The sequence below is a fragment of the Leopardus geoffroyi genome, chromosome B4, assembly GCF_018350155.1.
Source record: "Leopardus geoffroyi isolate Oge1 chromosome B4, O.geoffroyi_Oge1_pat1.0, whole genome shotgun sequence".
NCBI lineage: Eukaryota > Metazoa > Chordata > Mammalia > Carnivora > Felidae > Leopardus > Leopardus geoffroyi.
The window spans coordinates 126,938,848-126,952,071 of NC_059341.1; the positions used below are offsets into that span (position 1 = coordinate 126,938,848).

Consider the following 13,224-nt stretch of genomic DNA (forward strand, 5'->3'; position numbering starts at 1 on the left):
GCATGCCGTCCCGTGTAAGAGAGAGTCCTGGCTACTAGAAGTTGGAGCCCTCTTTCTTGACCTATGAATACCTGTTTCTCTTTGCCTGCTTTGGGCCTAACAGCCTTCCCCTGCTTCCTTCCGGCGCCTAGTCAAAGGCAGAATGGTTCCCTTTGGCCCCCTCGACTATGGGGAACAGCCATTGTTGTCATCACCCCTTCTCTCAGCTGTCTAGGCTTCAGCCTGTCTGTCTCCCTCACAGGAGGCAGCCTCCCACCTAATCCCTCGGGGCTCCACTCTCCAACTGTCAGGGAAGACAGATGGGGAGCAGAAGAATTCATACATTCACACACACTCTCTCCCCTACTCGCTGCCCTTGCCATCCTTTTTGACTGGCTCCTGTCCTGGTTGGGGTGGCCCTAACGTAGCCCAGCGAGGAAATCTTTGTGTCGACTGGCCTGGCGGGCAAACCGGGAGCTCTCAAAGAGAGCCCAGAGCTCCTCCCCTTCCTCCCCTGTGATTGCACTAAAAGGGGCTTATTTGCATAGCTGTCTTGGAAACAGAGAAGAATGTAGAAGAAGAAGCACTTCAGAGGCACTTCTCTTATTCCTAATTCTTTCTAGAACTGCTTCCCCTCCTCTGTCCTATACAAAAGCACCCCTCCCATCCCCTCTCAATTGGCTTATCTGGACTCCTTCCTCCACACTCACACCAAGCCCAACAATTTACCATTTCCTACTTGTGCATCGTTCAGAACTTCAGTGAATGTGAACCCAAAAGAGAGATGTTCTCTAAATGATAGGCACTAATAATAACCTTTGAAGCTGTTGGCTTGCTTCCTCTTCAAATGCCTGCTTTTAGGCTGCAGTTCATAATTGAATTCAACTGTAAAATGCTATTTTTAATAATGTCACTGTGGTTTACTTGGTAGTGTTGTTCTCTTGGGTTGATGGAGTGGGACCTAGCACATCTCCATAACTAATGGTAAAATTCACAACCATACATCCATATATCCATATCTATTTGGACATGCTGTTACTTGTTTCTCTCTCTCTCTCTCTCACTCCCTCTCTCTCTTTCCCTCTCCCTCTCTCTCCCCCTTCCTCCCTCCCTCTCCCCCCCCCCCATTCCCAGTGCGGCTGTTCCTTCTTTTGGATTTGACTTCCCCAAATATTCCACATTAAGAGCACAAAATCAATATTACTACTTGAGGGAACACCAGCCCTACTCTCGATTTGAAGTCCTTTGCCTTTTTCCTGTTGGTTACTTCCTAGACCAAGGTTCCATCTTTCAGGAGTTCACTGATTACTTCAATTAATAGCATCTTAAGAAATTTAACTTAACTTGTAAATATGACCCATATTGTGTATATGCAACTTCCAAGCTAATTTTAACTTTGTGGAATTTCTTTCCCCTCAACAAGTACCCTTTCAATAGCCCCACTTCCCGGATGGAACCCTGTTTGATGAGCAGTACTCCCAGACTGCATCCTACCCCAGTCACCCCCCGATGGCCAGAGGTGCCCACAGCCAACACGTGCTACACAAGCCCGTCTGTGCATTCCACAAGGTACGGAAACTCTAGTGACATGTATACACCCCTGACCACGCGCAGGAATTCTGAGTACGAGCACATGCAACACTTTCCTGGCTTTGCTTACATCAACGGAGAGGCCTCCACAGGATGGGCTAAATGACTATGCTATCACAGGAATCCATATTTAATATTAATAATTATTATTAATAATAAACCCAACAACCCACCCCCAGAAGACTTTATCTCTACACATCATAACTCGTGGACTATTCCTAAGTGTCCATTTTCCTAATGAATGTGAGTCTGGGATTCAGTGTGGGATGAATAAACTTTAGTTCAGAAACAGGACTCACTAAAAGTCAGTGAGATTGGGTTCCTGTAGCCAAGCCAGACTTGACTGTTTCTATAGAGCACTATTTTGGGCAGGCCAATCTGTGCCTTTTCCCTCTGTTCCACGACTTTGCTTTGTGTTGGCAAACACTCCCTGTAAGCTACTTATTTTCCTGTTGACAAAAGCTCATTAGTCTTGATGGATACTAGAGACAGAGTCTGGTTTGTGTTCTTGGATGGGCACATAATTTACCAAGAGCATTCACCTTGCCATCTGTCATCTTACTATACAATGAACAGCCCTCAGGTATGTTCTACGCATCCCTTCTTCCTGGTGGTGCCGTCACTGCTTCCTGGAACACCGGGGCTAAATGCTGGTGTCTGGAAGACTCTAGATCCCCTGTTATTACACTCATGTTATTCACAGTACCTGCATTGTCTTGGAATGTAAGCACTGTCTAGAGGGAAGGAAGAGGCCTGTTCTGTATGCCTTAAGTTGATTGAGGTTTGTAGGGGACCGGTTCTTCTACATACAAGTATTTGTCCTAAATTTGCACAATGGCTAGTGTCAGCAAAAGGCAGGAGAGGGGCTTTTAAAATTCTGTGAGAATGTGGATGTATGGTATTGAGTATCACACTCAGCTCTGCTGTATTAACTCTGTGAAACCAGATGGACCAAACATTAACTTACCAAGCACCAAGCGTGAAAATGACTTTCGTGGTTCCTTCATAAGACCGTAATAATTTCCGACACTTTGATAGAAAAAAAATTTTTTCAAAGCTGTGCCTTTGAGCCTATACTATACTGTGTATGTGTGGAAATAAAAATGTATTGTACTTTCGGAAACTTTTTTCGTAGGCATTTTTCTGTCAGATTGGTAGCAATTTGTGAGGTTTGTTAGAGATTAACATAGGTTTTCTTTCTGTATTATAAAATGCACCAAGCAATTATGGTGGACCTATTACCCTATGGGTAAGAAATAAATGGAGATATGACATCGGATGTTTCAGCAGTTGTTCTGTAAATAAAATCTTTGATCACACCACTCAGTGTGATAATCATGTCTACAGCTAAAATGGAAATAGTTTTTTCTGTACAGTTGTGCAAGATATGAATGGTTTCACACTCAAATAAAAAGTATTGAAATGACCTGCTTTCTTCATTTTCATTCTGCATTTGACATGACTTCTGTGTCTGTGTGTGTGTGTGTGTGTGTGTGAGAGAGAGAGAGAGAGAGACAGAGAGAGAGAGACAGAGGGAGAGAGATAGCATTCTGAATACTCAGGGTGTAAATAGGCAAAACAAAACTTAAGTGGTCTTATTTGGTTGTTCTTACCCACTTCTCCCATCGTCTTGTCATAAAGCAATCATTAAAATTTGGATAGGCCACACATCCAGTCCTTGAATGATTTAGTATCTACAGCCTAGTTGAGGTCTATAAGGGACCAGTTCTACATACAAGGATTTGTCTTAAGTTTGCACAATGGCTAGCATCAGCAAAGGACAGGAACCTTTTAGCTCTTACAGGGAATATTATTCTTCAATACCAGCATCATTAAGAGGTCCCCTGGTCCTTAGTTCATTATGCTTTAATGATCTGTGGGTGTAAAGATACTTGAAGTGCAGTGCTTTAAATACTAATAAACTTCTGGAACAGAACAGTAACATTACTGAATATTAAGTATCAAAAAGTCCTTCTCCAGCACTGCATTTTGATTCTAGGATTGAGGAGCGAGGATATAGAGGCAAGATGACTGTTTTGTCCAAACGTTAAAGAGTAGGATCTATGAGAAATTCAGAGCCACAGATTTCCAGAAATGGCAGCAGTGACTATTTTAACTAAAAGGCAAGAGAATTTGACAACTCGATTTGCATGTTGAAAGGTTTATTTTTAAAGCCGAGCTCTTACTTGCTATTACATAACATATTTATACCTAAGAATGATTTTAGGATTAAAATGATATATTTTACACAGCATCCCCTTAAAAATATTTCACTATGTTGGGGCACCTGAGCGGCTCAGTTGGTTAGGCATGCAACTTCGGCTCAGGTCATGATCTCGTGGTCCATGGGTTCAAGCCCCACATCGGGCTCTGTGCTGATAGCTCAGACCTGGAGCCTGCTGCAGATTCTGTATCCCTCTTTCTCTAACCCTCCCCTCTCAGGCACACTCTCTCTCTCTCTCAAAAATAAAATAAAACATTAAAAAAAATTTTAAAAATTTCACTATGTTGTTCAACAAAAAGAAAGTAGATGTTGGATTTCACTCCCGGAAGATAAATTAGTTTGATCTCTTGGCCACAGTGCATTAGTTGGCCCTGAATGAGGAAAGTGGGAGGGGGGGGTGCAGGGGGAGGGGGGCAGAAGGAAGAAGAAGAAAATGTCAGATTCAGTCACTGCATAACACGAACCATACCTGTTGCTCTCATACAGTTCAAAGCTAGTGCTTCATAAAGGAAAGGATGTAGTAAGTCTGACTTTTGACTTACCAGACACACAAAAGAAGAAGCAATTGCCCAATTGTCTAGCCAGGTAGCAGCAGCACATAATAAACAACACTCCTGTGCAAACAACAGCCACAAGGTCATTAAATGTACAGATCTTTAGGCAAAAATAGTCACAGTCAACAAGGGCTGAGTCCCAGAGAATAGAGTGGACATTCCAACAACTTTGCAGGGGAGAGAATGTGTGCCTCCTGCTCGCAGCACAGCCGAGAACTGGGGGTCAGCACTGTAGGAAGAGGGAAGCTTTTGATGAGGACGAGTGGTCCCCGGGCGCACTCTCCAGAACACAAGGTGCCCATATCTTGGGAGTTGAGTGTGTTACTTGTGTTCCCAATTGTTCTAAACCTTCCATTTCAGAATGGAGAAGGATCTGATTAGGAAAAGACAACAGCTGCTATGAACTCAGGACTCAAATGCACCTTCTCTGCCTCTGATGGTTCCTTGCCAGTCACCAGAATGGGAATGGGCAAGGTTGGCAGCTGGGAGTAGGGCCAGTCACTTGTCAGAGGAAGAACAGAGGAGTCTTGGCAATAAAGGGACACTCCCCTCCTTAGGACTCTTTCTGAAAAGGACTCTGCCAGCTTGAAACTGGCTGAAGTTGTGAACAGCAGCCAGGATGGCTCACCCACGTTGCAAGCCTGTGGCGTCCTAGGCATCCATCCTGCTGTGTCCTTTTGTCAGGCCACTAGTACACCCCAGGTCTGGGAAGAAAGGGAATCTGTGGCCCCTCTGAGACTGCAGCCCAGTCAGAGACCAATCAAATGTGTGGCATTAGGTAAGCCCAACCCAGATGGGGAGAGGGACTGAAATCGTGGAAAGAGAACTGAGAGGGAGTCTTGGCTTCACCACCATGTGACCTTGGAGGAGTCCAGAGTGAGGACCTCAGGCGGCGATGTTCTAGAACTATGACATCCCAAATCGTGGCCTGTGTGCTGCTGCTGGAGCGGGGCCGGCAGATCTGGGTGAGGAGGGCGGACAGCTTAGGGGAAACAAAGAATGGACTGGCAGCTGGGCAGTGATTCAGAGGCAGCCACAGGAGAGAGGACGACGGCTCCACCAGCTGGTGCTCAAAAACAGCCCGAGGTTTGTGCCCATGAGTGCGGCCCGTATACCTGCCCCCCGCCACCGAGCAAGCCGTACCCCCTTCCTCAGAGCCAGCCCCACTCTCTCACGATAGTGGTCTTCTGCTATTTTCCTTGCCTCCAGCTTTGTCCTTCACGTTTGCTTTAAAGTGACATCAATCACAATGTCCGAAGTGACTCGGGCCATGGAAAGAGCAAAAACAAACAGGCTGTTTGTCCCAACTACTTACATCTCTTAAAGGCCGAATCACAAGATTTAAAAAAATTAAATGCTGGGAAGGAATGGTACAAATACTCCCTTTTTATACAGGGCAAAGAAAGTGTGGGGAGTGGGTTGATGTAGGTTTCCTGAGGCACAGAGTTCAGACTTAGACAAGGGCCAAAAGTATGCAAATCATCACCACTGGGGAGCTTAAGAGAAAAAGATGGAGATACTCATTGGCTTCAAAGTGAGGTAGCACTGGGATTAAATCTTGGTTCCACCAAAGATGTTGTGGAAGGGACATTCCTGCTCTCAGCAGGATTGGATTTCAGTGGTTCTCAACTCTGGCTGCCCATGAGTGTTACCCTGTCAACTTTAAAAAAAAATACTGATGCACGGGTCCCACCACAGTACACAATGGGCCTGGCATGTGACCTGCCTCCAGCATCAGGAGCTTTCAAGCTCCCCAGGTGATTCTAATATGTAGCCAAGGTTGAGAAACACAACCCCTTACACCTTGAAGTCCTAAGATCCAGGGGCTGCTATTCCCTGAGTAGCTTTTGCCCAGGGTTCCAGTCTGTCCAGAGTGGAGAAGAGTGCCACTCCCCCCTCCCCACCCCAGTCTACACTGTTTGGTTTCCCCCTCCACCGCAGCTGACAAAGCTTTCCCTAAGGGCACTGTTTTGTTTGCCCTTCAGCCCAGCCCACCTCCCTACCACTCTGCCGCCTGCCCTCCTAACCTGGACCTTCTCTGCTTCAGTTCCTTGGCAGCCTCCCAAGCTGAGCCAGCTTGGACACAGCCCCTGTGGTTTCCTCTTCTTCCAAGGAGGTCAGAACCTTTTGTGCTTCGTCAGCCTCCTCCCTGAAGCTCTTCCCCCCATCCCTCCCTCTGCACCTCACCCCCCCAGCCTTCTCACCCCCATATTTTGCTGCTGCTAGTGTAGGTGAGACGGAAGACGTGGGCCCCAAGAGTTGAGAAAGGAGCTGTTGCTAGGAAAGGAGTGTGGGTGAAGAGAGGTGGTGGGTGGGAGAAATAGGGCTCCCCAGTTGTATTCTACTCTCTGCCATCATACATGCCTCAAGAGCTAAAACCAGTTGTTTGGGAACTATGATGAAAAATAATGAGGTCTGGCCATGACAGCAGGGTGAGGGGACCAACCTCAGGAACAGCTGCAGTGCTGCCGCTTGGTATTTATAATAGTCTCCTGAGAGGAGGGAAGAGCTGCGGAGAAGAGTTGAGAAGGAGTGAATTCTCCGGGAAGTGCCAAACTGTGACCCCACCAGGGCTGGTATCCAACATGTTCTGGCCTGCGCTCCACCTCTCAGACGTGATCAGCTGCAGGAACCGACATGTAGTCAAGGCAGAGTGACCGTCTAAATGAGGGGCCTGCGGCACGCTGGGCGGCACATTTCTGAAACGGCTCTGCCTTCATTCATGGAACTTCCCATTTCTTGGGGTCTGCTCTGTGCCAGGCACAGCAGAGGCCCCCTCTCCGTTCCTCACAACCTCCTGGCAGTGTCAGTGGTACAACCATTTCTATTTAGAGGTGAAGAAACGGAGGCGCTGAGCCTCGCCCCAAGTCACACACAGTAAGTGGCAGGGCTGGGATTTGAGGACAGAACTGCCCTGCTCCCCAGTCTGTGTTCTTCCTACAATACACTGCCTTCTTCCTCCTTCCTCCTTTTGTCTCCACTCCACCCCACCCCCATGCCTCTCTCCTAAGCGCCTTTGGCCGGTGCAGATTTTAAATCAACCTTGACCATGGTAATAGAACCTACTGGGGTTGAAAAGAGTTTCAGAAGTTCTGGGAAATTCTTGTGTGTGCTAAATGAAGGCAGTTTCTAGGCCGGGCACCAGATCTTCCCCCACACTCGAAGTGGCATTCCACTCACTCTAAGTTAACAGCAGACTAGCTTTCCCTCTTGTCCTTTCCCAGGGCACATACAAACCAATACATTATCAGGGACCAAGATTTGGTCATTCTATACAGAAACAGGAACAAAAGAAAATCAGTAATAATGTAAAACAAAAAAAAATACCAGGTCACGGGAGGATTTTTATTACCAGGTTGAAAAAAGGCTCTGCAGGGGAGGCGCAATGAGCCAAGTATTCACCAGAATGAAGTCATTTGAAGGGGGGAGGCGAGGTGAGGGGGGACTGGCTACCTCTTGCTGTTCAGGTCACTACCCTTTGACAGCGGTGGCCTCTGACCTCAACAACCCTACAATTCTGTTTTGACTGACCCTGAAACCCATGAAATTCAGATGTAGGCACTGCCCAAAAGTTGAGATAAAGCTGACTAATATGGGAAAAGCTCCCGGTATGTGCCCCCAGCTGAAAGGAGCTGGCAGTTCTTTGGCGGTAGATGCAATTTATTCTGTCCTCCTCCTTTCAGGGAAATGCTAATCCTTCATAGGCAACTGGAGGGGAAGACTAAAATGTGTTGATGATGAATGACAATAATCCTTTGTCCACTTCTGCCTCCTCCTAGGGTTGAACCTTAAGAGTTTAATCAAATGTTGGTAAGTAAATTAATGCTTTACTGCATAGAGTTAAAAAGGAAGTGGTGGGAAGAAGGGCTGTGAGAATATATTTTTTCTGACATGTGAATCTCAAATACTTAATTGCAAAGGCACTGATATGGGGCATGTGTGTGTGTGTGTGTGTGTGTGTGTGTGTGTGTGTTTTGGGTGTTTTAGTCCCCTTATTTACACATGCACACATAAGACAGTATTCGCAAACTGTCTTATATTAAAGGGTATCAGTGTAAAGACATTAACTTCAAGGTTTAAAAACCAAAGCAGTGTGCTGGAAATGCTTTTCTGTTGTTAAACATCAGCGACAACAAAACTCATGTGTTTGTGCATCAATAGGAATAACATGACCTTTATCCCCAAATCTTCACATCATTGTGCAGGAGGCTGCATTTCTCATTCCGGTTCAGCTAACAATTGAGTGGCTACTCCACACCAGGTGTGCTGTGCTGGCCACTTTGACAGCCATCTCTTTTAACCCTTACAGCCTCTTCCAAAGTAAGTGGTATAATGCTTATTACAGTTGAGAAAATCAATGTTCAAAGAGGAAGAGTGACTTATCCCTGAACACCCAGGGACAGAGGTAAAATTCAAACTAGTCTTTTGGCCTTCAAGTTTTCCTATTGGATACAAAAACCTGGTTTCCAGAGGATTTTAAGGAATTTGACAAATGATAGGCTTCTGAGAGGCACACAGAGAGTCGGGACTCAAACCCAGGTTTTCCAATCACCAGCCCTGGGTCTTTTGCCACATTACAGCATTGCCACCCAAAGCGCTGGGTTTTCCCAAGAGGTGTTTGGATGGGATTCCAAGCCAGCAAGATGCAAATAGGTCTGACCTACATTCCAGCTCTTGGATAAATAAAAACTCCTAAAGGGCAGAGCCCATTTTGTGTGCTTAATTTGAGAGTCCCACTGTGGACAGTCAATATTAAACAAGAATAGGTACATTTGCCAAGGACTAACAGCATGGGTTCAATTTTAGCAATTAAAATACTGGGAATATGACTGAGGATCCTAATAAAGGTGCTGGAAGGCTGGATCGAGTAATCATAGATTTATAGGAGTTAAAAAAAACAACAACTTTGAAGTCATCCAGTCCAACTCTAATTTTATAAATGAGACCCTGAGAAATTAAAATAATGTGCACAAGGATCTGACACTGGCTGGCAACTGACCCTCTCCTGTCTCCCAGTGCTATTTAACATTTTGGCATATGGCATAGTAAGAGAATGTTTTCAGGAATGTAACATGCCATAAACTGAAGTTGGATTGGGTGCCTATGGAGTCATCATTGATTATGAAATGTCCTTCATATTTAACTTTTACTTATCCCACTGACCAATTGACCTCTAAGAAATCCCCATTGCTGGCTTTCAAGTTCAACCAAGTCCATATTTCTCAATAAGTGTCTCATTAATTTTGTTCTCCTGAACTTCTTTCATGGCATTCCCCCCTACCTGCTGGCCCTCCAAACTCCCTCCACCATTCTTTCTTTATAATTTGCCTTCCCCGAGAAGGCTTCTCTGCTTCCTTGTCTTCCCATCAATGTTCATCTTGCAATTTCCACAGCACTTATGTTCAATTCCTTTCTTCCTATTAAAAAACATTCACTTATTGCCTGGGTGTTTCCTATATCCCCAAAGGACAGGATCAATTGTTTCTACCTTTTTTTTTTTTTTTTTTTTTTTATGGTGCCTAAGACAATGCTGTGCTCCAAAAAACCACCAAATAGTTGTTTAAGGAACAAATCATGTTGATTGACTTTGCTACAAAAGGGAGACCTCGTTATTGGTAGAAAATGAAATTAAAATCACTTTCTTCTGCTAGGTTATTCTGAATTCTCAAAGACTAACGAGTCACATGCACATGAATTTGATAGTCTATCAAAAAACTAGGTCAGGGGTGCCTGGGTGGCTCAGTAGGTTAAGCGTCTGACTCCTGATTTCAGCTCAGGTCATGATCTTGTAGTTTGTGGGATCGAGCCCTGAGGGCACAGAGCCTGCTTGGGATTCTCTCTCCCTCTCTCTCTCTCTCTCTCTGCCCCTCCCCTGCTAGCATTCTCTCTCTCTCTCAAAATAAATAAACTAAAAAAAAACAAAAACAAAAAAAACAACTAGTTTGGTGGTTGGTAGTGTATCAAAATATTAGTCCAGTGGTTCTGAACCCTGGCTGCTCATTCAAATCAACTTGGAAGCTTTTAAAACTACCACTACCCAGGCCTCACCACAGATCAACTGAATCAGAATCTTTGCAGGTATGCCCAAGCAATGATTTGCATATGCCATATTGGTATTTGATTTGCACATATTGATTTATACAACCTCACTCTTATGAATAGATTTTTCTAAAGAATGAGCATGATCAAATATGGTTTTGTTGTTGTTCTTAGAATCACAAAATTTTAGAACTGAGAAAGAACTAAGATAATATCTGGATAATAGTGGCGAGATGATTGCTGAGTGACCGGTCATATCCTGAATTAGTGGAATTCTCTGAACTCCACACAAAAAACATTGTGTGTATGTGCGTGCGTGTAAGATTTGGATTTTAAAAGCTGTTAGCACCAGGTACTACTTAAAGACCAATTTGGCACATTCCATCTAGCCCGTTGTCATGGCGGAGGAAATGTCACAGTGGGATATATCAAAGTCCAAAATAAATGACTAGTATATATTTGCAGGCTTTTTCATTGGTCCCAATCCATAACATTTTACGCTATCAGAGCCCAGAGCACTTCTAGCCCTTAACTATACCACTTATTAGCAGATTTACTGCTTATGAGCAAGCTAATCAACACCCTGAACTTCCCTTTTCTCTATAAAAAGGAAGACAGTGCCTGTCCTATTGACCTTGCATTTTTCAGCTATTATAAGGATTAAATCAGATGATCTACGTATGGGTGTCTTGAGAATAGTAAGGCACTGTGTATATATCTGTATAGAATTACTATGTTGCTATCTTTCAGAGCAATGACTTGTGAATAAACGTGTTACTTTGATTACCCAGGCTCTAAACCCTAATTCCTTGGTACCATGCCACCCAAGAATCAACAGGAACTGGAGTTAGTGCTGGACTAGAGACTCTAGTCACTGAAAGTACCCCATAACTAAATATTCAGGGAGGTAGAGTGATGTAGTGACCCAGGATTTAGCTAGTCTAGGCTCTAGTCCCAGAGTCTGCTTTTAACTATTGACTTTGGACAAATCACTTAATTTTTCTGGGACCAGAGTCTCGTCAGTGGTCAAAAGATGACTTGAATTAGAGTCAAAGATCCTTTTGATTTATAAAATCAGAATATTAGTGCTTAATTAAAATTACTAAAGTGCAATTTCCCAAGCCGTTAATTGATGTGGTTTCACATTTTTTAAATCTCTTTTTAGAAGTTCAGGGTTGGAGCCTAAAAACATAAGCCTATTTCTGGTAAATAGACATTTTGAACACATGTGTAAGACCCTTGTTAAAAGCAACATCTCTACTCAGATACTTTATGCTTGTTAGTGTCCTGTCCTGATGCCCTTGCTCCACAAATAAATATATGGTTACCCAAAAGGCATGTAATACACTACTGGACGCAGAGTAGGTACCCAAATACTGTTACTTTACAGCTTGCAGTAGGAGTCCTAGCTCTTATTACTTAGCTTGTCTGAGCCTGTTTTTGTATTTATAAGTGGGAAAATAGTACCTTCTTCAATGATCCACTGAGATAGTGTATATTAAAATGCAGAAAAAAGCGGGGTGCCTAAGTGGCTCAGTTGATTCAGCATCCAGCTCTTGATTTTGGCTCAGGTCATGATCCCAGGGTCATGGGATTGAGCCCCATGTTGGGCTCTGCACTGAGCGTGGAGCCTGTTTGGGATTCTCTCTCTCCCTCTTTCCTTCTGCCCCTCTCCTCCACTCATGCTCCCTCTAAAAAATAAAAAATAAAAAAATGTTTTGTAAACTGTTAAAAACAATTGCAAGGTATTACTATTACCTAAGGAATGCAGACCGCTCTAAGTGTATTTTTTTAAGAGATTAAAATCTTTCTGCATTAGTTTATCATGGATACAGCACCTACTCCAGTGCCTGGCTCAACAGATATGCTCAATGAGTGTCTGCTGCGTGAAAAGTATAATCCGCAGAAAAATCAAAAGCTCCATGAGCTTAGATTCCATAGTTCTTTTTCTCTGCAAATTCCCAGAGCTAACACAGCATCTGACAGATAGAAGAAGACAATAATTATCAGATGAAAAATTGTTACCCCTCTAGTTCCTCTTCAACACAGCTCAAGAGGTAGACATGGGCAGAAGAGGCACCAAAGACGATTTCTGATACAGGCTGCTTGGAGTGGAACTGGAAGTTATTTGGAAAATTCACCCACTCTCTAATAGCTTGGGAAAGCAAAAAAGAAGCATAGACTCTTGAGTTCCATCAAGTTCAGTTTCCAAATTGTGCAATCTTGGTAAATTAATCTATTAACCCCACCGAGACAGTTTGCTCCTCTTAAACTGAGAATAGTACCCACCTCATAGAGTTAAGCACTAGAATGGGAGCTCCATAAGGGCAAGGACTTTGAGGCCCACTGCATCTACACTGGACAGTACGGAACTATATTGAACCGTGCCAGACACAGCAGAGGTTCTCAAATACTTGTTGCCTGACGTTGTGAGAAACTGACAGAGAGGACACAGGCACAGTATGTAACAAAATGTTTGCACGTAGTAAACACTCAGCAAACGTGAACCTCTTCCATCTTCACTATCCCCATGACTACCATTACTAGCACATCAGTATTATGTGACTGGCAGTTGGAGAACAGTCACCTTTGGAGAAAGACCCGGATTCAAATCTAATCTAATTCCCCATTTACCAGTTTTGTGACATAGGACATGTCACTTAACCTATGCTGGTTCCTTTGGTTCCAGACAAATCTCCACGTCGTGAGAATCAGAAGCTATATGGCAACGACCTAACGCTGAATCTGGAGCCCTCGCGGCACGCGATACGTGGCACCAACTATTACTAAGGAAAAAAAAAATCCCCTTTTCTCCAGATAACTGCCTGCAATTTCCCA

General features: G+C 44.1%; 1 protein-coding gene across 4 annotated transcripts in view; it reads left to right on the forward strand.

The window, feature by feature from the left end:
* The window catches only part of RFX4 (regulatory factor X4), a 167,457-nt gene extending 164,462 nt beyond the window's left edge, over positions 1 to 2,995 (forward strand). For all 4 annotated transcript variants that reach the window (XM_045465598.1, XM_045465597.1, XM_045465599.1 and 1 more), the window contains one exon: positions 1,403 to 2,995. In XM_045465598.1, coding sequence (XP_045321554.1) covers positions 1,403 to 1,675 — 273 coding nt within the window. In that variant the 3' untranslated portion in view covers positions 1,676 to 2,995. The remainder of the gene's footprint in view (positions 1 to 1,402) is intronic.
* Positions 2,996 to 13,224: the final 10,229 nt, after the last annotated feature.